Here is a 15,017-nt window from a genome sequence, read left to right as displayed (position 1 = left end):
GGAAAGGGAAAATGCGGTTGATAGCGGAGCCAACGGAGGGGGGGCGGCCGTTGGTCTGTAATTTGAATTGACTATCAATTGCTTCTGCCTGGCCGGCGAGGTGAAAGTTGAAAGTTCGTCCGTTTCTGAAAACAGGAGGCACGTGTAGCTTGAAAACTTGTAAGTCTAATAAGCTAAGTTGACAGGAGTGCATGTTACTATACTTAAACAAATAGCTCTGAAAATCAACGATAGCTTGCTTGTGTGTAGACTAGAAGCAACCCTCATTATTAGCTTAGCTTGCTTTTAGCCCGAGGATATCATGTAGCCAGTTGTGGTTAGCTTTATAGCGTGTCAGTTCGTTAAAGCCGTGTAAGTGGGGATCACGGATCAGCTGCAAGTTACTACAGTGAGAACAAGATAATATCTACACCCAAAATATTGTTCAGATCTGCTGTGGGTGCTTTCGTTTGCTTTGGTGCTTCTCTGTGGAACAAACTGTCTGATGACCTGCCATCTGTCATAACTGGGTGTTTACACATGCAATTTAATGTAATCCATCTGTTTCAATGGTCACACAAACATAAATTTCCTTATCCTGTTCTCTAGTCACCCACTCAACAATGTAGTTTATCACATTTATCACATTTGAATTAAGACTTATCGCTGCTCTATTTAGATAATGTTAGGTTTCTTTCTGTGTTGTGCTCTCTTCCTCTGGCCCAGATCTTCACTACGCTATTCTTCTTCTTCCTCAGGCCTGTGCTGCAGTAGCACAAACTACAGGAATGGCTGCCATCTACTCAGGCATCCATCTGAAACTGAAGAGTCCCCAGACTGCATGGGAGGACAAGCTAAAACTGGCACGTTTTGCCTGGATCTCCACTCAGTGCCTGCTGCCCAACAAAGAACAGGTATCAGCTGAAGTGTGCGACAAGTTGCTTGCGCCTTTGTTGAGTGATGGTCATATTTGTCATACGTTTTTTCCTGTTTTAAAGTTGTGGCATTGGTCTAATGTTGGAAAGTAGTTGTGGGTATTCTGTATTCAGTGTATAAAGTCCTGTAGTTGTCCTCCTAAGATGAGTAAACTGTATTAAATAACCCAAATCAAGAATGTATTGTATATGAAGATCTTCTTAAGGTAGTGCCTACTTGTATTTTTACATATCTGTTGATGCAGTGACCAGCTTCACCCTCAGGGATTTGTAAAGTGCTGTACTATTTCACATGTTCATTGCTGTTCATTCAGTTTATCATTCTTTAGACAGTCTTACAAGTAAATCTCTCATTTTAATGTCTGCCTCTTTCATACACATTTATCTGACTCTTTTCTCTGTAGGTGCTGCTGGACTGGTGCACCCACGCTCTGACAGGATGGTACAATCAGAAGGTGGAGTTTTCTCAAAATGTTTTGGAAGGACTGTGGGGTTACCTGGACGATTTGCTTCACAGCAGGAAGCTCCGCTCTCTTCTCAAACAGGGCAAAACCATCAGCCTGAGGCTCAACATGGCACAGGTGTGCTGACAATAAAAACATCATCACAAATCTGGAGTGTTTATAATGCAGCACATTCATTTTTTTGCTTTCTGTGATTTTATGCCACATAATCACATGGTAGACTAGTTTTTTGGTAGTAGTGCATTCACGAGGGTGCATTGACATCTGTATTTGAAAGTTTACTGACAACTTTTGTCTTTTGCCTCTAGCTGCTGCTTGAGCGTCTCCAGGAGTTTGCATGTGTTGGCCCCAAGACACCAGTGTGTGTGACCACCATACTGAGTGTGTGTCAGGGCCTCCTATCTTCACCTGCACTCTCATCTGTCTTCACCACCAAGTATGAACTCATGGTTGATCTCCTGGCTAAGCTCTGCTCTCTAGCCTGCCATGTGCTACAACAGCCTTTGCTTAAAGAACCCATAATGGCTGAATCTGGCACATGTCAAGATGAGGTGATGACTGAGTGTCTTCAGGTTCAGCCTAAAAGCAATTTGGACAGTTCCCCAACTGAAAGTCTTCCAGATCAGCCAGAATTGGATACTAATAAGTCCCCTTCCAAGCCAAAGGAAAACCTCTGGTCAGCTAATTTATTTGATGTATTGCTTCAGGTGCTGTCATGTTATTTGTCAGTTCAGCGACAGCAAGCCAACCCTAACAGAGTCTTTACTATGGTAACCAACCAGCTGGTCCAGCCGTTAGTACTGCTCAGACACCTGCTGACCTCTGGGGTATTTGGACCTTCTCACACACATCTGTGTCTCCGTCAGCAGCTGTGCAGAGACATCCGCATCAAGATAGACTCCATCCTTCAGTTGTCTCTCTTTCCCTCTGAGCACCTGAGCTCCTACAAGGAGGAGCTCCTTCCATCAAAAGAGGACTCTGGAAAACGTGGTCCTGGAGGGGCAAAAGGCCCCTTGAAGCCAGTCACTGCCATACTTTCCAAACTGAGTGCTCAGGGCTACTGTGAGCCGACCCTTCACTACACTGTTAAGTCGACCACATTGTCTCTGCTGTTTAAGTTCTTCCTGGAAAGCTACGGAAAAGGGAGAGGAGAAAGTGAGGAAGCACACAAGATGTTGTGTTTCTATTTCCTCACCAGATTGGTCCTGGCCTTGGATGTAGGTCTTGATGGGCACTCACCCCCACCTGCCAAAGAAGACCAGCCAGTCTCTGCGTTCCCGGGGCAGAAGTGTTCCCCAGAGAGCTGGAGCCTGGCTCTGCTGGCTGTGGAGTCCCTGCTAAACCAGGCTCTTTCCGCTGGTATTTACAATGTGGCAGCAGACAGGATCAGACATGGAGAGGTCCAACTTAACTTTTACAGGTCCCTTGGACAAATGTTCTTCAACCAGGCCCAGCCAAGGTAAAAAAAAAAAAATAACATTCCTCTGTTTTTGGGTCTTTCATTTTTCATGTAACTTCATTCTTGGTCATTTACAAGATACAAGATAGGTTTATTTGTCACACACACACAATCATACACGGTACAATGTGCAGTGAAACTCTTTTTGTCCCTGCTTCCAAAAAATACGTAAAGAGTAAAATTAAATATTATAAAATAGAAACCTTATAAAAATAATAAAATGAATAATGTGAAAATGTGCAGTATTTACTTCTAGTGCAGGTGGGAAAACTTTTTCCTGTCTTTTCTTTCAGTATCCCAGCATGGTACCGTTGTTTAAAGGTTCTGTTGAGCCTCAACCATCTGATTCTTGAACCAGACCTGGACCAGATATCATCTTCAGCCTGGGTTAATTCTGAATGCATGGAAGCACGTGTGCAACGGGCCAGACAGGTGATTTAGTATTAATTCATACTGTGTATTTCACAAACAAACATCTTCAGAAATCCTCCCCAACAATTAGATACTACCTAGGAATGGTGAAATGTGTAAGAGTTTAGTTTTGACTGAGCGAAAATGTTTGTTTTCCAACAGCTTATGGTGTGCAGTCTCCTCCAGACCTACACTAAGCTCCGTCAGCTGCCTCGCCTCTTCTCAGAGCTCCTGTCTGTGATCTGTCAGCCAGCCCTGGATCACATCCGACCTCCTCTGCTGTCTGAGGGCATCTCCACCTCACTCAGGACTTGTCTCCTGGACACTCCTCCTTCACAGGTCCTAGAGATCTGCTCACTGGTGTTGGATAGTATCAGGAAGCATATACTACCTGATCTGGTGAAAGAGGATAGTGGGGCAGAGAAGATGGAGATTGATGGTGGAGGGGGTGATAAGGGGACAAATAAAGTAATAAATGTGGATCAAGAGAGAGATGATGCATCTCTGAAGCTATTTTCCCTCAGCCAGCTCCTTCATGTTGTTTTGTTTAGTCTCAAGACTCTAGACAACGCCTCTCCTCTTCCAGTTGTCAGGCAGAGTCAGGGTGTGATGGAGGAAACGCAACATGTAGTCAAGGAGTTACTACATGTGTTGTCAACCGAAAAGATGACTTTAAAAACAATAAGTTCCGTTCCAAGGACCCCAAGAAAAGGCAAAAAGAATTTTGACCACAAAGAGCCAGAGAAGGCCTCTGAGTCTAAAATTGGAGCACTGTGGAAAGAGAAGACCCAGGAGGCAACTCTCCTCCTCCAATACACCTGGGTGGAAGTTGACACGCTCTTCTGTATCCACTGTAGCAAATACACACCTCTTGACTCAACCCACTCAGTAGCTGCAAGTGACACTGAAGGCAATGCTCCAGTCCTAACCAGTATAGAAAGTCTTGTATCTGGTAAGATTTTTCCAGCATGTCTACAACCATCCTGCACCCCACTGAGCTGTTTGCTGCTCAAACTGCTCACTTTGCAACAGATGAAGAAAGTGTTGTTAGATACCCTTTTGTTTTCTGAACCCACCACTGTGACACTACTAAACAGGGCAGCTCAGTTTATTTTCGCTAAATCAGAGTTTGAGCTGAGTCTGGATGCGGAGCAGGTGTGGGATGGACAGATAGGGAGTGTAAACGCCAGCTCCTACTTGGTTGCACACTGGTACCTCGTCACGTCCAATTTGCCTTTGATTGCTCCCTACCTCAACGGAGAAGATGTGGGCTCCATAGCAGATGCACTTGTCAGTTCGCTCCTGAACAGGCAAACAGAAGGAGAAAAGGACTGGCCACCAGGCTGTCTGACTGCCTCTCTCATATCTTCACAGCTGCTCCAAAGCCCCGTACTTGCTGAGTTGCCTTCACTGTTTTCTGCCACAGTTCAGTCCCTCACACAACGGATCATTGGTGTCCTCAAGGCAGCACGTGTACACAGAGTTTGTCATACACTTGCGAAGTTTCAGGAGAAAGGAATTGGAGGAAACTCTTTAAAGAGAGATGCCAGCCGGCCTTTGTACACCCTTGTGGAAAAAGAGACCATAGCTGAGGATATTTTGGCATCCTCAAAGACTGGAGAGATGGTTGTACTGATGACTGACGCACAGAGAAAGGAACTGCTAAACTTACTCCAAATCGTAACACAGTTAAACCCAGATGCGATGAACTCAGAGGATCTCTCCTCTGTTTTCCTCCTCCTCCTCTTCATGCTCACTTCCACATCGAGTCAGTTGGACCAGATGGCTGGGGACCCTCCTGAATCTGGACAGGATGCCATATTTTTGGTAGAGCTGCTCAGGATTCTCACTTTTCTGCTAGAGGGTAGAAACTTTCAAAGTGTTTTGAAGTTCATCCATGGCGGAACTCTGCTGCAGGCTGCCGTGTCTTCTCTCCTCTGGCATAGTGACAAAGGAAGATTTCAAGACACATGCGGCCCTGATTGGCTGGATTTAATCAAAGCAGTACAGGTCTTCATTGGATGCTTGGTCCAGTTGGTTATAATCAGAAACAGCAGCGTTCGACTCAACCTGGACCAGTTTGCCTCTTATCTTACCAATAAGGAAATAGCGAGCAGACAAACTGCAGCAACCAGTTCAGCAGCCGTGTCAGGAAAAGGAGATCCAGGAGCCTCCATTTTGTCTGTTCATCTACTGCTGGCATCGCTGACCTCTTTCTCCCAGGCAATGTCCTCTAACCTGGGAAGGAGTAAACCAATGGATCAAACTCTGACCCAAATGCTCACAAGAACGACTGCTTCACTGGGGCCAGCTGTTGAGTCCCTACTGAAGCCAAAGGCTGTCAGTCAGTCAGGCGCCCATCCAGCCAGCATCCTCGGCCAAGCCTTTGTAGTAGAAGTTGTCACAAACATGTTGCGCTGTGAACTTGCCTCACTGTCAGTGGAAGAAGAGAACAAGCAGAATGACATCAAACTGTATCATATGACCCTCTATCAGGGCTTCTGCCAGCAGATCCTCAAAGAAGTAACTTCTGCCCAAAGGCCCATGGACTTCCTGGTTTCCTCTCTCCATTTCCTGTCTGCTTTCTACAAAGCAGTGAAGAAGATGGGAGGGGAGACGGAGGAGGAGCAGTCAGAGGAGATGAAGGAAAAGGCGTTGGATGAGTTGTACATGCAGATACTGCAGAATGTGCACAGACTGCTGACAGGTACAGGGATGCATATTAAGAACAAACATACCATTCACCTGAGCAATCAGTTTGTTGTTTTTTCATTATGCCTGCATATGGCGCATGTTGACATGAATTAACAACTGATTGTATTTGGGACCTAAAAATTTTGAAATCATTTATTTTAGTTTTATACCGTGTACTGAAATGTGCTTCTAATTTTCTGCCTCTCAATGTAATGATGTCAGCTACAACATGAGTACAAACTGCAACCTCATTAATAAACATACAGTTAAATTATTAGCTCTGTGACATTGTCAATCAAAACTTGAACAAAGTTTGACTTTGCTTTCAGCATCTTGGCTGTCTTCAAATGATGTCGGTGAGCTCGAGCCAGTTGTGCAGGAGCTGTTGCGCCACCTGGTGGAGAACAGTTCTTCAGGTCAATTCAACCTGCTGCTGATGATGATCAGAGAGGGACTGGATACTAGCCAGCTGAGGGCAGGAAACCACAGGGTGAGACCCAGACCAACCCTAATAACTGACTCTTTGTTGCTTCATGTTTATAGATAAAGTATACAGCATTTACTGTCACTGGATATCACAGGCTCACACAAATATGTGTGTCCTTCACTTCATTAACTTGGGCCAAAAAAAGTGGTATCTGAACACACTGCTCACAAAACTCAGATCAGGCAGTAAAATTAGGCAGTGCTAATCAAACATAAATCAAGATTCTTTTACTGCATACCCCTTATCTCATGTCAGATGTTTTCAGAAACACATTTTAGTGTAATGTTTATCTGTAATATGAAAAGTTTATTACCAGTGTGCCGCAGAGAGGGAGTCTTGTTAACATGCATGCGTGGACGGATCAGCTACGTCACAAAGAGCAGAAAAGCTCAGATTACAACACACACAGAGGGAGGGTGACATCTTTCTACCTTCACAATTCCACTACTCCACTCTGTCTTTACCTAGCAAATAGTTGTTTGCTGCTGTGTTGAAAATGTCATATGTTTAATCAAATGAATCATATTTGCATAAAACATAAAATATCTAACAAATGAAATGTCTTCTCACTCTAGTTTCTCCATTAATGTTTTCCAGGAAGCGCTATCTGCAGTAATCATCGTTAAGCTGCTGTCCTGTTGTCAGTTACCTGAGCCCTGCTCTAAAGCTCTGTGGCTCTTTGCGCCACAGATTATATCTGCTATGGTGGTGAGAAACATACACACACACACACACACACACACAAAGAATTAGTTTTGCATGTTATTCAGAGATTGATGTAGACATAGAAATGCACATACATAAAAACAAATGATTGTGAATTTTGTTGTCAGGATTGAGAGTTGCTTGGGTCAGTCCAGTAACTTTGTAATAAATATTAGTCATATCAGATCTTTCCCGTGCAGAATCTTTAAAATGTTTGGAAATGGTGTTAAAAATCCCCAAATCCAAACTTCACAGGTGGTGACAATATTTGAGGTTGAGAAGGAAATTATATTTTATGACTGCTGTTTCTCTGCCATCTGACAGGAGGAGCTGCCCTCTAACACAGTACTGTATAAGTGCACATATACTGGTGGATATTATTCTGAAGCCAGCTGTTTGTTTGAGGCATTAGTCAGAGGAAATGCATTGACTTAACAGTGGACCTGCTGGATTTAAGCCTCATTAGTGCCATTGACATTGCTGTTGTTAGATTTGGATAATCATGATTATATATTTTTTTTAAGATAAAAGGAAAATTTTAAAGCAGGAGCTCTGTATGTCTTACGCAGAAATATCAAGACAAGCAGGTGACAGTGCCATGATGAGAGCCTATTACAATATGTTTTGTGGTACTTTATCAGCAATAATTTCAGTGACAGCGTGCTGGAAGTGCGTGTGACAGACGTCTTGAGTGACTCAGCAGGCAAATGATAATCACTGTCTGCTGATTTTTGTTGGAATGCCTGTTCATTGTAATTTCCACCGAAGCTGTTTTGGTCAATGTGTTTTCCATCTGGCCCGTTGGGTGGAGCAGACAGACAACACAGCAATCTGCTTAACCATACTACACACGCACACACACACACACAAACACACACACACACAGAGCACTTATCCTAACCATGCTGTTTTCTCCCTTATACCCACACACATTATGCCCATATGTCTGTCATCTGTTTGATCAAATTAATGATGGCTGAATTCCAGTTAGCTGTATCAGTTTCAGGGTCCTGGTGCATGCTGACTGCCTGTCCCCTGTCCTGAATAATAGGAGTCTTAATAGGACACTTGAAAAGAACAGATCCATCGTTAATGTTGTTAGTGACGTACCATGACAAGTTTTAATGTTTGCTGTGAAATGGGCCTGTTGTGTGGTCAGGTCTGTCAGTTGCCTCTTTAACGCTCTTTGTTACAGTTCTTGGTACGATCATCCAGCCAGGACGTCTCCCTCACCCTCCCCTTTATCATTCCCACGGTGATGTCAGTGACATCACTGCTGCGCCAGGGGGAGGGGCTCATCACAAACCCTCACCATGTGAACTTGGTCCTTGGAGCGCTCCAGTCTGTGCCGCTCGACCACTTGACCCCACCCGTCTACCAATCAGCATTCCTGGCTGTTCATGAGGCGTTGTTTGCCATCGTCCAGTGTCATCCCCAGGTATGAAGAAATTGTATGTGATTGTTGGGTTTGTGCATTATAGTGAAGCAAATAATGTGACTTTTTGTTGATATACCCCCCTCCCACTTATGAAACCAAACCTATGCTTTAAATTAATGAAGGCCAAGACTGTAGGTTTGAAGTTGTGATTTAAAATAAATAAATAAATGAATGAATAAAGCGGTGTATGCCTTATACCCTGCTGCTGAGCTCTCAGGATGCCCCAGAGGATTGCTGCTTTAAACAAAAGGATATTGCAGCTCAACAGTCATGCTGCAGCTGCACACAAACCTCAAAATGTCCATGTTCTCAGCTTTTACTGGATGTGTTTGCATTGCACCCAAAGTGTCAGAGAGCAACATTCTTCCCTACAGAAAGACACTTTACTAGAATGTAAAACTTTTAAAAGAGAATCCACATTCTCGCCCACACAGAGCCTTTTGTTTGGTCCACCAGTTGTACATGCATTATCATGGTGTTAATGTGATAATTTTTTTGAAATGTTGACAGTTTTTTTTTTGTGTGATACAACAGTGACAGAGTGTGACCTAAACGGGCAGCTGCATTGAATTAAACGGGGCAAGAAGCAGCTAACTGATATCAGATGTTTGTGGGGCCAAAACACCAAGGGGGAGAGGGAGAGAGGAGGAATAAAACTTAGAAGTGATGAGGGGCTAAGAGGAGAAATAGTAGGTGAAGAGCAAAAGGCTAAGGTGTGGTTTGAATGCTTTGCACGAGGGAAGTTTTAGGAGAAATCAAAAGAGGGCAGTGAGCTGCAGAAAAGAGGTGTGATAGAACAGAGGAGGGAGGAGGAGACGAGAGGTAGGGGAGCTGGCACGCAGTGTAGGTTGGCATGGAGCAGATTAAAGTCGATGGAAACCATTACTGAGCTCCAACCAGAGCTGGTGACATCACCCACTCCTCGTTCCTACTCCTCTCTTCATCCTTCCCTCAGCCCTCTGGAGGCCTTGAACAGAGAGAGAGAGAGAGAGAGAGGGAGGAGGGTACGGGCAAAAATGCAAATGTAGCTCTTGTGGGAATCCAACTGTTTACCTCAAGTCATTTTTTTGGACTCTTACTTTATGTCTGCTCTGTTACTACTCAAACAGTGAAAATGATGTAGTAGATGAATAATGCAGGCCTGTTTTTGTCCACTTTTTAAAAAGATTTTTTCTGCCCCACTTTTAATTCCCCTTTAGTTTTCCCATATGTTTCTCTCTAAACTTGGAAAAGAACATCTTACCACACTCTGTGCACTGTGCACAGTGTTTTGCATATCCCTGCAATTACTACAGTAACCTTCATATATGGTAGAATCAAATCTACAATAGATCTTAAAGTGAAGTGCCTTATACCCTGCTGCTGAGCTAAGGCATAGTGAAGTGAACCATCAAAAAGGTCTGGAAGAGCAGGATTTACATTAAAGTATGAGAACTGCGAACTGGCAGTTATTTACTGTTGAAGTGGCTTGGGTAAATTTTATAACCCTTTGTATTATTGAGTATCCTAATCTGGCAAATGTTTGATTGTATAAACCTTATACTTAACTTGTGTGTATAGGTGATGTTGAAAGCAGCCCCCTCATTCTTAAACGTCTTCCATCGTCTGGTGGCATCCATCATGCAGGAAGGTCGGCAGAAGGGAGATGGCGACACAGGTAACACATCGGACGAGGACGAGGAGACAGGGAAACATTGGTTTGGGGAGAAATGTTCTGTTTTTTTTTTTGTGCTTAATGAAGAGCTAGAAAGAAAGAATTCAATTCATCTGATGTTCCAGACATGTTTTTATGACAGGTGTCAGTAAATGGCAGATAGTGTGGTGCCTTTCTCTTCTTGAAATGTAACAAAGAGAAAGCAGATCAGCACCAAATTGATGTGAAATGTGTGAAGATCCAGCTAAATTATCTTAAAAGGCAGTTTGATGCTGTACTGCAAATAAAATGAGTCTTTCTACCTTTTTCCTGTTACTGAATGTTACTGGAACTGGAAAGCACTCTATGTCATACCCAGGCACACACTGTTGGCAGTTTCCAGTAATTACTTAACAGTAGTAGCTTTCCAGAAATAGAGAAATGTTTTGACAGGAAAAGTTAACAATCTTTTCAGTCTAAATCCACTATAAGCATGCATAAATCTCTTCTTAGTCAACATTTATAAACCAGCAGGCTTTTTAGGAAGTGGTAGTAGTATCTGTTTGTTTTCAGTGTGATCTCCTTTTCTGCATCCATATGCTCTCCTCTTTTAATAACCCACTTCCTTCCTGACTTCCAAGTTGATTCATCATCTTGGCCTGTAGACAAACAGTAAATCTTTAATAGTGCAATTTAAGTACAACAAGTGACAGCTTTAATCCCCTCTATATGTGCCTGGGAATGATATCTAAACAAACTTGATTTGTCACATGTAAACAGGTTAATGAGCTAACATCAGTCTCTGTTTTTTAAAGGTCCAGGCAGTGATGTTTATCTCCAGTGCTCCAGACTGATAGAGAGGATGTACTCGCACATTGCTGCTACAGCTGAGAGCTTCACCACCCTCTCGGCATTCATGGTGGCTCAGTATGTTACAGAGTTGCAGAAGGTACACACACACACACCGGCGCACACATGTATGAATGAGGCAGCAGGATCTCAGCTGATCCTTTGATCCAACCTAGTTTGTCTGGTGGTGCGTGTTGAGCTGGAGAGATTGGGCCGAGCAGAGTGACGGAGATGCTGACGCTCAGAAGCAGAGATGGGAAGTATTTCCATCGGCCAGATTGCAAATGTTCACAAATCTGAGTGAACAGGCCCAGGATTACTGTAACTCCATGTGCTGGAATGAAGCTTTAGGCTGGATGTTCCCTCTGAGCAGTGAGTCACGTCTGGTTTGTGAACGCAACTTCTCTCTGCTACCAGACTGTACTTAACGTGACGCCAACCTGACTCAGCAGTTTCCAGCAGGAGTCATGAAAGTACCCACCCAGACAGGCAGAGAGACAGTTGGACACACAGACAGGCAGACAGAAATGGTGAGAATGAGGCGTTTTTTCAGATTCTTTGAGCTCTTTGTGAGTCACCTAATAATCCTAAAATTGGATTTATACTGCGCTTTCAGTGGGGCTTTTCAAAGAGACGGAGCACTTTTTCATAATTCAGACGTAATTTAGCCGTCTCTGTGTCAGAACTGTGTCTATTGGCTCTTCACCTGAACTAAACTTTCCATGGTGTAGCTAGGTGCTATTAGACCAGAGCAGAGCTGCAGTTAGAAAAGTACAGTTTCTATGCTGGTGGAGTTTAATTAAGACCCTTGCCTTGATATTGAAGTTGGGCACGATGTTCTATAAAAACCCCAATTTAAAAGAGCACTCTACCGATTTGCACTCCTATCACATTGTTGGACTCATGAAGGACAATCGAAAGAAAGGCGATCAGTGGTATTAACTTTTTTTATTTTATGCATTCTTCCTCCTTGTCAAACCTGGTGAACGCTGTTTGAGTGCAACAGTTCGGATGGAGATGCTGGTGTGTTATGTTAGTGGTAGCTAATGTAGCACAACAGCAGAGACCTTAGGTACAGGAGACAGAGCCTTGAGTTGAAAACAGTGTTATGTTGATCTAACCAAATGTTGATGTAATTTAGCCGATGCAGTAGATAGTACAATCCCAAATCTCAGGTTTGTCACATGAGAGCCTGATGATAATACACTCCTATCTATAGACCCCCAGTTAGGATAAGAAAAAATCCAAAAAATACTTCTTATAAGGACAAAAATTGGAGAAACCTCCAGAAGAGCAACAGAGGAGGAATCCCTCCTCCAGGACTGACAGACATGAAATAGGTGGAATGTCAACACCAGGTCAGTGTGTGTGCCACCAACTGTAACTTTGGCACACTACTGTTCCACAAGCCATAATGTGCTCCTCCCTCCATAATGAAGGTTGTAATTAGATGAACCAGGTTTTATCTAATCATTTACTCAGCCGCCACCATCTTACCTGTGGTCCAGTCAGCCGTACAGGTCACCAGGTCGTGGTGTGTAGTACTTATGTAGGTGTAATGTAACAGGGATGAGTAAGACACTGTTGAATTCTGTCCTGGCTTGTCGTGCAGCGTCCACTGAACACACAAGGTCTTGTTTTTCTGTTGTGTTTGTGTGGGTGTACCCACACATTTGTGTGCTGCCTGAGAAAGCAAGCGGACCTTGGTGTAGTGTTGGTCGTCTGCTTCTGTCACACTGGTAGGTGTGAAGTATTTGGACACGCAGGGTAGATCAGATTGCATGGATCTGGGTCAGTTTACAATATTCTGTATTGAGTTTCAGATCTGAACCTCTACATGGTTTTGTTTTCAGTTCAGTTCAGAGCAATGAAACAAGAGCATATGACAAATGCAGCACAATAGACTGTCCTTTAAGATGTTTTTTGTTTTGATGCCCCCTGAGGGTTTAAATCCAGTTTTTCGAACCATTCCTTTATAATCAACCCTCCCCTCCCTTTGTCTCTTAGAATATGTGCTGTTCCTGTTTCAAACAGGAATAATTAAATGATTCTTGTTGTCCACTTTAGGTCCTACTCTTCGCATTTTGCACTAACTTCCATTTCGCCAGGATAGCTGATTCTGTCTGTCCTCGAAGTGAAGCTTATGGTTATGAAGCACGGAGCATGAAGCAGAAAGCTGGTCTCTCAATCTCCAACGTGAAGAATATTCATGTATTCTGGCACATAATTTGTGGCTTCATATGCTTGCCTCAGGCTGTATGTGGATGCGCAGTGTCATAAGAAAGAGGAAAACATGGTCTTGTTAACATGCATGAGAAAAATGGGGAAAGAGATGACTAACAGTTTGAAAGACTGTAACTGCCTGGTATTATTCAGTCTATTGTTGTATTTTCAACCTGTGAAACAAAGATTTGATTTATGTAATAGATAAGAACATGGTTTGATATCACATTTGTCCTTCTCGCTTTTTTGCCATATCTTAAATTCCTGTATTTTGCCTACACGTCTGCTATTTTTGCTTCTCCTTTTTCATAGCTCGCCCTCTTATTTGCCCCCCCAGGTTACTCTGCGGCCAGACATTAAGCTGCACTTAACAGAGGGGATCTATCTGATTCTGGACCTGTGTATGGAGCAAGATATCAAGTTTCTGACGAGCGGGCTACAGACGGGAGTCAGAGAGGTGTTCAATGAGCTGTACGGCAGCTACACCCACTACCACAAAGCACAGAGGCAAGGAGAAGACAAGTACACAGTTTGACCTGTCTCAAGAGGCAACGTCAACCTGTGCTTTAGTTTTCAGTTTAATTCAGTTTGACTGAGTTTTAAAGATTGTTTTTATGTCATTTCTGCCTTTGAATGTGATTTCAGACATTGGCTTTGGATATCATATAATGTATGCTGATTGTAAACACAGTTGTCACTGAGGAAGCTCAGAGGATTTTTTTCTCCTCAGACACAGTTTTTGTTCAAAATAAGAACCTGGACGAGTTTTACTGCTTTGAATTCTGAACCTAAACACAATGCAATAATCAAAATGCAGATTCTCTAAGGGAAACAGCTGCACTGCAGCAAGCCATCTTACCTTTTTAAATATTTAAGTATGTGGATCAAGCTTGAAATAGGCAAGAGGCATACAAGGATTGCTCCAAAATGGCCTGAGGTGTGTTATGATCAGACAAACAGGCATTTGCAATTACAAAAGAGTTGAGAAATACAAAGCTACATGGCTCTCTTTGGTTTCGCCTTGTACTGTAAATATACAGCTTCACTCGCTCACTGCATCCTAATGATGTGTAAAATGTATATTTTTATTTTAAACTAACTGATTTCACTGAGATATGGTCATGAATTCACCAAACTGGTGAAGAAAATAAGGATGTTTGTGTCAATTACCTTTTCTATATTTCTGTATTGTTCTTTTTACCAAAAGGTAACAGATAAATTTAAATACAAACCAATCTCAAGCTTGTTTATTTTCCCAGAGTATTGATTGATGGATGGACTGTGCTGTTTTTATACAACAAACAAGACACAAATGAATAATGAAATAATGCAGTCAGAGTGGTGTTTCTGTAGAAATTTGTAGAATCTCGCATGCTTAATGTTTTTGGGCAGGGTTTTACATTATGAAAGTCCATAAGAAAATTGGTGGAACAAGAATTGCTATTGTTTCTGATAAGATAACTCTGATTTCAAGATAAGCTGTTAGTGAAAGGGAATGTCTAATGAGTGGAAAATTCTGTTTACTAATGCAAATGTATAAAACCGACTGTGTCAATGTACGAAACCCCCGGTTGAAATGCTGTCTCCCCCACTAGCTGGTTCCATTATGTTTAGATAAAATGAGCTGACAGTTGTTTTATTTCACTTTCAATGGATTGACTGAACACTTGATACAAAGGCAGTCAGTAAGTGACAGCGCAGGGTTCTCATGCTATAAAATGATCATTGAAACTGACATTG

General features: G+C 42.8%; 1 protein-coding gene across 2 annotated transcripts; it reads left to right on the top strand.

The window, feature by feature from the left end:
- Window positions 1-18: 18 nt before the first annotated feature.
- On the top strand, window positions 19-14,512 carry urb2 (URB2 ribosome biogenesis homolog). Of its 2 annotated transcripts, none has more exons than XM_046384141.1 (12): window positions 19-159; window positions 738-893; window positions 1,319-1,495; window positions 1,687-2,837; window positions 3,131-3,269; window positions 3,411-5,955; window positions 6,272-6,432; window positions 7,027-7,137; window positions 8,330-8,572; window positions 10,133-10,229; window positions 11,021-11,154; window positions 13,615-14,512. In XM_046384141.1, exons 2-12 carry the CDS (start codon window positions 768-770, stop codon window positions 13,810-13,812), a joined length of 5,082 nt encoding a protein of 1,693 aa, XP_046240097.1. In that variant the 5' UTR covers window positions 19-159; window positions 738-767; the 3' UTR covers window positions 13,813-14,512. The 2 variants fall into 2 exon arrangements, with proteins under 2 accessions (XP_046240097.1, XP_046240105.1); XM_046384149.1 differs by lacking the exon at window positions 19-159 and adding an exon at window positions 166-388.
- Window positions 14,513-15,017: the final 505 nt, after the last annotated feature.

The sequence above is a fragment of the Scatophagus argus genome, chromosome 1, assembly GCF_020382885.2.
Source record: "Scatophagus argus isolate fScaArg1 chromosome 1, fScaArg1.pri, whole genome shotgun sequence".
NCBI classification, from domain to species: Eukaryota; Metazoa; Chordata; class Actinopteri; family Scatophagidae; genus Scatophagus; species Scatophagus argus.
Note: the sequence above shows the minus strand (reverse complement) of the source record. Positions and strands in the feature narration are given on the sequence as shown.